Genomic DNA, 12,616 nt, shown 5'->3' on the forward strand with positions numbered 1-12,616 from the left:
TAATTGCTTTATCTCTGTCACAAATGCTCTTGTGAATTTAGCTTTCCATCAGCTTCTCTAAACATGGTGCCCTCCAGCTGGCATCTTAACAACTCCAGCAATTCTAACGGAGCAGAGATTTTCCAGTGCATCTGGAGGTTAACAGATTATGCAAAGCGTTTGAGGTACTTAAGGTTTTTCCACTTAAATTGCAGCAAGACTAATTTATTTTGGGCTTAGGTCACTTAATAAACTTCCAAGCGGTTTCAGATTGAACTCATTATCTATCTCTTCATCTCTCAATCTCGATCTATTTAATCCATTTAATCCATTTCCTGGTTCATACTGTTACAGAATTATTGCTTCATTCTCAAAATGGCACTGCCAACTACAGGTGGTTCCCAACTTACAACCATTCCTTCAGTGACTGTTCCTGTCAGGGTTCCAAATAGCATCCAAAATTAAATCAGAGTCCCAGGCAAAGGATTCCTCAAAGTTCCAGTTTATTAAGAGAGCCATGTTGGCACATTTGGGAAAACCCGAATCTGAAAGATTCCCGGTTTTCCCCACCCAGTTGAAAGTTCAAGATCTTGCCTCCACACCCACAAGTCCATCACATGGTCCAATCTTCCACTGCCATGTTGACAGTTCCGCCCATTCAGTTCCAGTCAGGTGCAGAGGTGCAGAGACAAAGGATGACCTTGACTTTCTAGAAAGAATTTTGTTATTGCTACATATCATCTAACTCGGTACAATCCCCCCTCCCATTTTCCCACAACAGAAAATGCATAGTGGAATAATAGAAAGTGTGGCAGGCCAAGGATACAAAAGAAAATATGGTTGCAGGCCTGACAGTTCCAAGTTACAACGGCACTGAAAATGTGACCTAGGACTACTTTCCACTCTTATGACTGTTGCAGCATCCCCCTGAGTCATGTGATCAAAATACGGGAGCTTGGCAACTGTTTTATGACAGTTGCGCTGTCCCAGAACAATTGTGGCAAAAAGGCTATAAAATGGGGGGAAACCTCACTTAACAACAGCCTCGCTTAGCAACAGAAATGTTGAGCTGCATTGTGGTTTAAATCTTCCAGGTACATTCTTGGAGAACTTCAAGTCAATCTTGATTTCTTCTCTACTTTAGGACAATAAGGGTAGGACATTGTTTCAGCATGGCTAGCTGAACCTGGAAAGCTTGGGTGACCTTTAACTATGAGCATTTTCAGTGATCCTCAAGCTGACTGGGCAACTTAGATTGGTATAGAGCAGGGGACAGCAACCTGCAGCTCTGGAGCCGCATGTGGCTCTTTCAATCCTCTGCTGTGGCTCCCTGTCGCAGTCAGCTCCCCAATTGCTAGGGCTTTCGGTTAGGAAAGATAGAGGAAAAAGGATGCTGCTCTAGGAGGAGACTCTATGGTGGGGGGAACCGAACTTCCAATTGGCTCCAGAATTGAATGGGGGGCTTCCGGTTAGGATCTTTGTGGCTCTTTGAATGTTTAAGGTTGCCAACTCCTGGTTTAGAGGTTAAGATGCTGGTCTATAAACCAAGGGAGTTCTAGTTCTAATAGGCATAAAGCAGGAATCGAGGTTAGAGGTAGAGAAAAGAGAATATTTGTAGCTCAGGGTTGAAATGAGGGATCCTTCGTGCTCTTTGTGTCAACCCTGAAGCTGGCCTGACCGAAGCCATTTTGAAGCTCCACACTGGAGCTGAGGGATAGGGAGGGGGGAATAGAGATAGCTGGGTTTTTTGTAGCAAAAAAACCAAAATACTTTCTCCTGGGAACCAAGGACGTTCTCACGGGTGGCCAGAGAGAGGAGGAGTGAAGTTACCAGGCAACCAGACGGCACCTTGATTGGATCATGTGACTGATTGTTTGGGAAAGGGGAAAAACCTTTACTTTCAATTAGGTGAAAACCACGGGAACTTTCAGAGTCGGTTTTCACCAAGTTGCGCCGATATGATATATCCAATAAAACTATTCTTTGAGGAATCCACTTGCCTCGGAGTTTTGTTTGCTATGGACATATTACTTGGAACTCCTTACACTCTGAGCTTGGTGTTTTTTTTTTCATAATGTAACAAATTAACCGGGATCCTATATAGCTGTTTTTGAATTGCATCTATGCAATTCTCTTATGTAGGCGTTCTCTTTGTATCAGGGGTGCTTGGTGCTCTCTGAGGTTGCTTGTTTTCTTGTAGATGTTTCATTACCCAAACTAGGAAACACTTGGTAAACTCATCAGGACCAGCACTGATGATGTTACCTAGTTTGGTAATGAGACGTCTGCAAGGAAATAACCAAGCTCAGAGAGGACTAAGGACCTCTCAGAATGGAAGATGTTCAAATGAAGCACAACTTCTGCCCTCTTAAGATCTGGTTAGAGCGTTAAGGGCCCTAGGCAGCTGTTGCCACGTCTAACTTCCAAAGTGGAGATGGATGATTTGCCGAGGGGGATTTTTCAGTTGGAAGACAATAATGAGACTGTCTCTGGGGGTTACCACAGTTGTGAATGTTCAACGAATTATCTTTTATTGGAGAAAGCTATCTCAGCCTCATGTTTGTGAATCCTGCACTGTCTATCAAACCCACTAAAGTCATCAGACAAATCTTTGGTTAGAGTATAAACATTAAGTTTAGCGCTGACTGGAAAACCCTTATGGACCTCGTGTGCATGAAACAGGAGGAGGGGGAAATGAACTTTTGATATATGGATGATTAAAAAATAAGATTATATAAAAAGTGAAAGCCATGCGGTAACCATCAAATAAGAAGTTAATTCCCACTTACAACTGCTATGAAAGAAAATCAGGAGGTGTTTTTTTCCCCCCTGCACTTCTGGTTTTGTTTTTCCTTCCTTCTTTCCTTCCTTCTAAATGTTAATTTCTATTTGTTCCCGCATTTCAATTAAAACTATTTAAAATACAGGGGTTATCCTGTATTATTCAATTACGGGGCAAGTTTTATTATTCAGATAGATTTATTGCAGATTTATTGCTCAGAGTTCCATTAGGTCTTTACTTAGGATTATTGATTCACTATTATGTATTTAATAACATTTCCTCTAAGGGTGCAAATTGACCCAAAGAGATTTTTCCTCTGCTGCATTTTTACCTTGCAACAGCCCTGCAAGGTAGACTTTATTTATGTACATAGGTATGCATTCAAATTCTACAGCTGCCCGTCTTAGTCAATGACTCTGGATGGCTTACAATTCAAAAAATATATATTACAATTAAAAATACTGAAAACAATAAAGAGATTAAAAATGTCCAGATTAAATATACATGGGAGCAAGATACTAAGCCACTTAGCCAAGTATGACCATTCTTCACCCTTAGACAGCTGCAGTAGATATTGCATTGGCATCCATCAGTCTCAAAGGGCTATGGTGTTGTGCTCTGGAAAGAGGTACAGCTGAACTGTTCTCTCCAGAGCACGAGGCCTGGGTAGATTAATATAGATTAATATGGAGGATAGATGTTACCCAAGCAGCAGATTCCCCCTCTCCAATAGAACAGCAGAGCCGATACGATTGGTTCCAGTTGCATCGCAGGAGTTACCAGAACATGATTGTACACAGTCACGAACTGCTTCCGGGACTCCGGCTCCGGATTTTGCCTCGAGGTTGACTCCTGAAGCCTTTTCCAGTGGTGGATATAGCCACAAGGCAGTGGAGGTTTGCAATCAGTGTTTCCCTTCTCCTAGAAAAGCGATGGTGAACCTTTTTTGGCAAGCGTGCCATAAGGGGGGAGCGCGGGAGGGCGTGCGTGGGCGTGCCACACCCATAATGCAATGTGCCACCCCCCCCCAGCACGCATGTGCGCATGACAGGCGGGACTTCCCATTTTTGGCATGTTTTTTTCGCCCTCCCCAGGCTCCGAAGGACTAAAAGCAGCCTATGAGCAAACCAGAAGTCATTTCCGTTGGGTCGTTTTTCGGCCTCCGGAGCCTTCAGGGAAGCCTCCGGAAGGCCCCTGAAGGCTCCGGAGGGCTTAAACCAGCCCTACGAATAAACCGGAAGTCCATTCCTGAACTTCCCATTTGCCCATAGGGCTGGTTTTTTGTGCTCCAGAGGCTTCAGGGAAGCTCTTGAAGCCTCCGGAGGGCCTGTTCTCACCCTCTCCAGGTTCCTATAAAGCCTCTGGAGCCTGGGGAGGGCGAAAAATATCTTTAAAAAAGGCCTTGTGTGCCCCAACAAATGGCCCCGCGTGCCACCTGTGACATGCGTGCCAAAGGTTCGTCAACCCAGTCCTAGAAGATGGTTCTGCCATTTTATCTGCCGTTGGGGCATAGAGTCCTCTTCTGCCTTCAAAACCGTTGACCGTCTTCTCCTGTAATCCTGGAAAGGGGCCCTTACGAGGTGCTACCAGCCGGGCCAGCTAGACCAAGGTTTTTAAAGGAGGTGTTACTCCTCCATCACTCACCCTTTGTCCTGGCTTGTGACAGGCAGAGACCGGCTTCCCAAACGTTGGGTCCAGGATGGCGGGTTTGTATGTGTGACCATTCTTCACCCTTAGATAGCTGCAGTAGATAACTAAGGTCATCAGTGTACGCCTGAATGCAGCGATCTAAGCATTTTCTGCTTCTCCAAAGAAATCAACTTTAAACACTGATCGGAACTTCCCCAAATCTCTTTCCTTAGAGCCCCATGGAACAATAGAAAAAGGGGTTTCTCCTCTAGGACAGTCTACGGTTCCTCAGTATCCAATTGCTGCCTTTCCCGCCTGGCAACCAGATGCCTCTAGCCAAGGAGCTTTCTCTCCAGATTTTCACTACCCGTGTATGGACCCTGGCAACGATTTCCATTTCCAGCCTCCAGGGAGCCAGTACGATGTGATGAGCCCCTGCCCTCCCTTGGAAACCAATATTTATGGAGCAGCAGGTCCTGGAGGTCCCAAGGAAGCCTATCCTTCCAAGATAACATCAGCGGTAAATTACGAGGTGAGATGAACGGAGATGGAAGTGGGATAGAATGAGTTCCCTGGGGGCATTTAGCAGTGGATCCATATTAATGTCTCAAGCTGGCTGTAAAAAGCCACTTGCTTCTCAAAAAGCGTATCCTGAGAATTGTGTGCAGATGTGATCTCTCAACGCGTGCCAGGAGCCTTTCCAAAGTGCAATTCATATCTTTTCTTTGGAAAGGACGATGAGAAAGCAGTATGTTATATATTTCCTTTTTTTTTTAAGCGCCCAGATGTATTTGCAAAGTAGAGAAGTCTGGGCTCATTTTCCCTATCCAGCTGCTATCCAGATGAGCTGAACTACCGTTTGTAGGAGGAAATATGGTGCTGGTTTGGACCTGTAAAATTGAGCCAGGCATCCATTCATTCCCTTTCTTGAATACTCACTCGGGGACTTGAGGGGAGAAAAACAAACCCTATGGAATCAGTCGTGAAATACTTAGAAGGCAAAGGGAGGCTGAAAACACTAGAACCACGATGGCGAGAACAGCGCATCCCTAAGAAACAGTTTGGTGTAGTGGTTAAGATGCTGGCCTAGAAAACAGGAGACTGTGAGTTCTAATCCCGAAGGATCCAATCTGGTTCGGACATTGGGACCAGAGGTTTTGTCTTTCAAGCTTTCAGACTCGTGCTGGAGAGACGTTTTCTGAAGATGGGCTCCAGCACGATTCCAACATCGTCAGAAGACAAAACCTCTGGTCTCAATGACCAACACAGCTTGGATCCTGCACAGTGGTGGGATTCACTTACCTTCCCCACTGGTTCGCAAATGTGAGCGCACTGTGCCACATCTGTGCATGCACAGTACTCCCTCATTACATCAGGGCGGATGGGTGGAGCTTCCCGCAGCCACTGCTACTGATTTGCTAGAACTGGAGAGAACCAGCTGAATATCACCTCTGATCCTGCAACATTATCCAGGGACAGGTATATTCACCTTCATTCCTGAGTTCTAATCCTGTTTTAGGCATGAAAGGTTAGCAAGGATCATGGGCAGAGGTGCAGAAGGCGGAACCACCTGTCTTTAGATCAGCTTCACTCCGACACCTGTTTACCTTGTTGTTGTTGTTTTTAATTTCCATCCAGAAGGTTGCCACTGAAGCTGTCCATCTTTATCCAAGCTCGGAGACCTCCTGGCTGGGAGAGGAACAAAACGATGCTTGCCTCCTCCTTCCTGGGAGTTATGCAGACTTATCTGTGGATGTAGATCTGGGGGAACTGACTCAAGCTCGGGCACAGATCCAGAATATAGCTCTATCTCGCCTTTTGCAGCAGGATGAAGATGGCGACACGTAAGTGTACAACTGGGGCACCATCCCACTGAGAAACTCGTTCCGTGTTCTTCTTTGGGACGGAGGTGGGGAAAAGATGAAAGGTTTCGGGAAGCAGATAACAAGCAGGCTACACAGAGTGGTGCAGTGGCCTAGAAGTGGAGCTCTCACCACACAATCAGCAGGCTGTGAGTTCGATCCTAGGTAGAGGCAGATATTTCTCTCTCTCTCTGGGCCCAATGAGAATATATCTGCTGAACAAAGCTCCACATTGGCGACAGGAAGGGCATCTGGCCATTAAACTGCTAGCTCCATTCAGTTGCCCAGACTCCACCCAGCAAGGGATTATGGGGTTGTTAAATGATGATGATAACAAGCAGGCTACATAAGAACCAGCTGGGAAAAGGACTGGCATCTGTTCCCAACCTGCTGCTTTCCAAAAGGGGGAGGCCTATAATTTCCAGCTTGGAAAGCCAAAGACCTTACTGGCTAGAAATGCCAAGTGTTATATAGTCATATCACATCTGGAAAACATCCATGGTTGCAGCATAAACCAGGATTAAACGGTGGCAGCGGTGTCGTTTTCTTGCCCCTTAGAGTGAATCAGATAGGGAAAAAGCATGGCAATTGGGTGGCCAACAAAGTATTGCCACGCAACAAAGGCAACCAGTAGATTTACAGTTTGCATTTTTATATGTTAAATCTGTGTAGATGCCCTTGTGATAATTCCTTTGCAGCTGTCTGCATATCACTGTGCTAATCCCTAATAATAGATAATCATATCTCACACGCTATTCCATTTCAGGTAAGTAATGTTATACCCACAGAGAAAAGGCAAAAGGAAGCATTTCTCAATCTTGACAACTTGAAGATGGGTGGAGCTCATGCTGTGTGGGGGATTCTGGGAGTTGAAGGCCACATCGTCAAGTTGCCAAGGTCAAGGAAATGCATAAGGAGACGCAAGCAAAATTCTATCAATGAATGACAAGAGAAAAAAGAAAAAGAGATACATAGCTAAGTCTAATGTATGCCGATACCGTTCATTAGAATCTATAGCTTTCTGTCTTCGCAAGTCATCCTTGCTTCCTTCACCTTTAGACACCACTATAGGTGTTGCACAAGGTACCGATTAGGATACTATACATGAAAATGTAGTAGATACCTTACTGCATCTGAGAAAGCTAGGATCAGGTAAGCGATGTCCTCATCTGCACAATTGGCTTTATGAATTCAAGAGCGACCTTGGTTTTCCTTCCTGGGATCCTTTATCTGGAAATAGACTGAAACCTGGCAACCCTTCAAAATTCAAATTATAAAATAAGACATGCAGCCAGCGAGTTTGCAAATAAGAGAACGCAAGTTGCTTAAAAAGTTGGGGGAGGGAGGGAGGATCCTCAGTGCTAGTTGTAAACTCCCAAAAGTTTCTGAAGTCAGAGTGCTTTAAAAAAAAAGTGAGGGTAAGGATGTTGACATGGGAAGTGGCTGTCCAAACAATATGGTGAACTTTGGATCATTCTGAGCCCTTTTTGTCTCTAGGTTGCTCCATCTCTTTGTGGCTCAAGGACTCCGCCCATTTTCGTACGCTGCCGCTGAAATGTTCCGAGATTGTGGACAGTTGGATATCAAAGAACACAGGGGGAAGGTGAGTGTGTTCTGTGACAGGGGTCTCCAAACATGGCAACTTTTAGATTTCTGGACATAAACTTCCAGAATTCCCCAACCAGGCATGTTGGCTGAGGAATTCTGGGAGTTGAAGTCCACAAGTCTTAAAGTTCCCATGCTGGCTGGGGAATTCTGGGAGTTGAAGTCCACAAATCTTAAAGTTCCCATGCTGGCTGGGGAATTCTGGGAGTTGAAGTCCACAAGTCTTAACGTTGCCAAGTTTGAAGATCCCTGGTCCATGGATTAGCTGGAGGTTCTCTCCCTGCACATGTATTGCTCCAGGATCTTGCCTGAAAGCAGTCTTTTCCCATCACCCCTGTGGCTTGTCCTGCATCATCTGCTGCTCTATGTTATACTGGAATGGGAAAGCATCTCCATCTGTCCGTCAAGAATCTGAGATTACAATGTAAACAAAAATGCCATTCGGAAGCAGATTTGGACACATGTTCCCGGCAGATGCAAATATTAGAGTTAGGCCTGTTTTAATTTTTTTCCTTACAACAGTCACAGTTTTGGATCTAGGATAGGCAGATCAGGGCAGCAGCCAGAAGCAATGGTCATCCTCCCAAATGACACTGTGCCTAGAGCTCCCTTCCAACTATCAGCTGTACAAGGGAGCAACCCACGTTTCTCTACCTCGGAAGCTCTAAGATGTGCAGACTTCAATTCTCAGAATTTTCCAGAATTGATTTGGGGGAAAGTTGAGGGGGCTGTGGGGGGGGGAGTTGAATTTGAGGAGCTGAAGCAGGGGTGGGCTGCTGGGGGTTCGCACGGGTTCGGGCGATCCTCTAAATAGGATTCTGACCAGTTCAGCGAACTCCCCAAATGCCACCCCTGGCTGGCCATGCCCTCCCCTCCCAGGAGTCTTCACACAGCCAGTTTTGGATGCGAGGTAAGTGCAGGGCGCACACGGAGGCTCAGAAAGGGGGGGAAAACGTGCCTCTCGGAAATTCAGGCAGGTGGGAAATGGGCCCATTTCCAGCCTCTGGAAGGCCTCCAGAACCCGAGGGAGGCTCGAGCAAAGCCTCCGGAGCCCGCGGAAGGCGAAAACACGCACACACATCGCCATGGTGCAGGAGGCTGACTAGGCCATACCCACCTGGCCACGCCCACCCAGCCACCAGGCAGAGACCCTGTTACTGAAACTTTTGAAGCCCACTTGAAGTCTGTACATCTTCAAATTGAGAATCCCTGAGCTAGACTGATGCTGAGTTACGAAAGCTTATGATAGTGTGTCATTCCTCCCGTCCATTCCTGCCCCCCTAATGAACTGCCATTTGGGCGGCTGCCTGATACGGACCATCTATTAAGATTGTGCCCTCAATCAATTCTCTACAGAGATTCTCAGCCATCCAGGTCAAGGGTGCCCCAAGGGTGCTTTTCCAAAAGGCAACTGGACTTTCTTGCTTTTTTTTTCTCTCTTCCCTTGGAAAACATTTCGCTTCTCATCCAAGAAGCTTCTTCGGTTCAATTTTTTTTTTCCCTTTGTGCCCAGACTCCATTATTAGTGGCGGCTGCAGCCAATCAACCTAAGATCGTGAAGGACCTGATTTTGCTGGGAGCAGACGTCAATGTCATGGACCAAAAGGGGCAGACTGTGTTGCACCTTGGCGCCACCTACGGGCTGCCCAGTGTCATTGAGGTGAGACTGGCCTATTCCCCCCACCCACCCACCCCAGAACAGCCTTTGGCCATAACTGTTAAGCAAATCCGATGCCATCATTAAGCGAATCTAGGCTCCTCTGTTGAATTTTGCTTGTTGGAAACTGGCTGGGAAAGCCACAATAAATGACAACCACCAGATCCTGGGACATTGCAACCACAAATGTATGTTGGTTGCCAAGCACCTAAATTTTGATCATGGGACTGGATGGCTGCTGCAATGGTCATAAATGCAAGGACTGGTCCTAAGTCAAAAAAAAAATTCAGTGCTATTGTGACTTCTGCTTGCTAAGCAAATGGTTATAAGTCAAGGACTATCTGTGATGGCTTAGTGGCTAAGACGCTGAACTTGTCGATCAGAAAGATCGGCAGTTCAGCGGTTTGAATCCCTAGCACCGCGTAATGGAGTGAGCTCCCGTTACTTGTCCCAGCTTCTGCCAACCTAGCAGTTCGAAAGCACGTAAAAAATGCAAGTAGAAAAAATAGGAACCACCTTTGATGGGAAGGTAACAGCGTTCCATGCACTTTTGGTGTTTAGTCATGCTGGCCACATGACCATGGAGACGTCTTCGGACAGCGCTGGCTCTTTGGCTTTGAAACAGAGATGAGCACTGCCCCCTAGAGTCGGGAACGACTAGCACAGAGGTGCGAGGGGAACCGTTAGCTTATCTGTTAAACTGGCAGGGCAGTTCTAACCTGGCTAGTGAAAATACCCTCCTGCTTGACTTGGCACATCTGTTTTGACGTGATGACTGGGTTGAATCCCTTTCAAAGTGAACCCATTAAAGCTTTGCATAGCGTGACCTCCAGGAGCTCCTGATGTACTGGAGCTACGTTTCCTAGATATCCTGAGCCAGCATGGAAAATCTCATGACTCAAACAAATCTTTTCCAAAACACACATCGGCTTTATTATTTCCCCCACCCCCGGCTTCTTTTCCAGGCTGTCATGATGACTGGTGCTCCTGTCAATGTGGAAGCCAGAAATTTTGAAGGTAAGTGTCAGGTTCTTTGGCAACTGCCTGAACCAAAAGTGATTTTTTTCCCCTCCAAGCATTCACACACTATTTTATTTTTCCATTAGCAAGATTCATTGAGAAGAAGTCAGGGTTACAAAACTTCCAGCCACTGAACCATTTCACAGTTCAAAGCCATCCTCCTCCCTCCTGGATGTTAGGGCAGAGAGCTTTCTGATTGTCCTTCTAACAGTCTTCTTCTGATCCAGGGAGGGCACAAATCTCTTCACTGACAATACAGATGCTTGCAGTTGGCTGTGTACATAACAGCTTCCTGAATCTGTAGCTGTTGTGGCCCGTCAGCAGAGCTGGAAGCAGATTCAGACAGTGAGGAGGTTTGGGAGGAAGATGGGCCAGTCATGGAAGGCCCTGAGGAGGGCTCTGTGTCGGAGGCAGAGAGGGGGGCAGAGCCATATGCCAGTTTTCAGCTGCCTTCAGAGTCAGACATCAGTGAGGCAGACAAACAGCTGGAGCCTGTTCCCAGTGTGCGCATGCGCAGAGTTGCCAGGCGAAGGGAACAGCTAAACAACAGGGGTCGACTTGGGAGTAAGGCCACAGGTGGACGATTAATGGACCCTTCCAGAGGAATTAAAACAGGAGCGAAAGGGGAGTGGAGTTTGCAGGAGACAATTAGTTCGCTTAATTGGTTCGTGACTCTCCGAGATTCCTTGCCAGGTTTTGCAGATATCAGCCTGTCAGCTCTCCAAGCCAGATAAGGTCTGTGACTGTAAATCCTCCCTCGAAAGACTTTGCTAGATGTGAATGAGCAGAATTCACAGTGAATTAATAAAAGGGTTTTTTGTCGGGACAAGGAGTTTGCTTCATACTCTCGGGAAGCCTCGGTCAGAACAGTAGCTCTCTGGGAACCAACCATGACATCAAGATGATAAGTTTTTGATTTTTCTCACAACCGTGTTCCTCTGGAGTATATTTAAGAGTCATGTTGGTGTAGTAGTTAAGGTACTAGAAACCAGCAGAACATGTGTTCTAATTCTGCCTTAGGCATGAAAGATGGCTAGATAATTTTGGGCCAATCACCAGGAGACAGTGAGTTCTAGTCCCGCCCTAGGCAGTAGGCATGAATACCAACTGGATGACTTTAGGTCAGGGGTGTCCAAACTTGGGAACTTTAAGACTTGTGGACTTCAACTCCCAGAATTCCCCAGCCAGCAGAGCTGGCTGGGGAATTCTGGGAGTTGAAATCCACAAGTCTTAAAGTTGCCAAGTTTGGACACCCCTGCTTTAGGTTGATCACCAGGAGACTGTGAGTTCTAGCCCCACCTTAGGTCATAGGCATGAACATCAGCCAGGTGACTAAGCCAATCACCAGGAGACTGTGAGTTCTCATCCCACATTGGGCCAGTCCCTTTCTCCCAGCTCTAGGAACGAGACCACTTCCAAAATCTTGCCAAGAAAACTGCAGGGACTAGTCCCGAATCAAGATATCAGGAGTCAACACACAAACACACACACAAAATGCAGACACAACGTCTGACTCCTTTTCTACCATGTTTGTACAGGTCTCACTCCTTTGCACTGTGCGGTCATGGCCCACAACGCTGCCTTCCAGACACAAAACATGGAGCCCTTGTCCCAACACCTCCTGCAGAACTTACTGCTGTGTATTCAGCGGCTTTTGCAACTTGGTGCTGATTACAAGAGCCAGGTAAGCGGTTAGGTAAGGAATCCCATCGCGGCAAAGCAGAAGGATTCCTGACTCCCCAGGAAGAGCGGTTACAATAGCTCAGGGGGGGGTCAAATGTGATTTCATTGAGGGCCACATCAGGGTTGTGTTTGAGGGCCACAGTAGGCGTGGCCAGGGTGGGTGTGGCCAGCTCAGTGTCACTCACGTCGAGGGCGTCGTCCCTCCCAAGCGCGGTTTTTGCTGGCAGAGGCACTGCGGGCCAGTCCTTCGCCATGTCCAGGGTGGCCCCACAGGCCAGATCCAGCCCCCGGGCCCTGAGTTTGACACCCCTGCAATAGCGCCACAAGGAAAGATGGGAAGGCAAAAGACCACCACCACCCCTCCATCCAAAGGTGGGCATCAGTGCGACAGATCTGACT

At 46.8% G+C, this 12,616-nt stretch overlaps 1 protein-coding gene across 1 annotated transcript in view; it reads left to right on the forward strand.

Annotated features, from left to right (window-relative positions):
* Positions 1 to 12,616, forward strand: part of NFKBID (NFKB inhibitor delta) — a 33,745-nt gene that overhangs the window by 18,004 nt on the left and 3,125 nt on the right. The window contains exons 4-9 of the mRNA XM_081962677.1: positions 4,624 to 4,922; positions 6,029 to 6,234; positions 7,750 to 7,855; positions 9,371 to 9,517; positions 10,480 to 10,531; positions 12,073 to 12,218. Coding sequence (XP_081818803.1) covers positions 4,624 to 4,922; positions 6,029 to 6,234; positions 7,750 to 7,855; positions 9,371 to 9,517; positions 10,480 to 10,531; positions 12,073 to 12,218 — 956 coding nt within the window. The remainder of the gene's footprint in view (positions 1 to 4,623; positions 4,923 to 6,028; positions 6,235 to 7,749; positions 7,856 to 9,370; positions 9,518 to 10,479; positions 10,532 to 12,072; positions 12,219 to 12,616) is intronic.

The sequence above is a fragment of the Natrix helvetica genome (genome assembly GCF_964273705.1).
Source record: "Natrix helvetica genome assembly, chromosome: 9".
In the NCBI taxonomy this organism is placed as follows: domain Eukaryota; kingdom Metazoa; phylum Chordata; class Lepidosauria; order Squamata; family Natricidae; genus Natrix; species Natrix helvetica.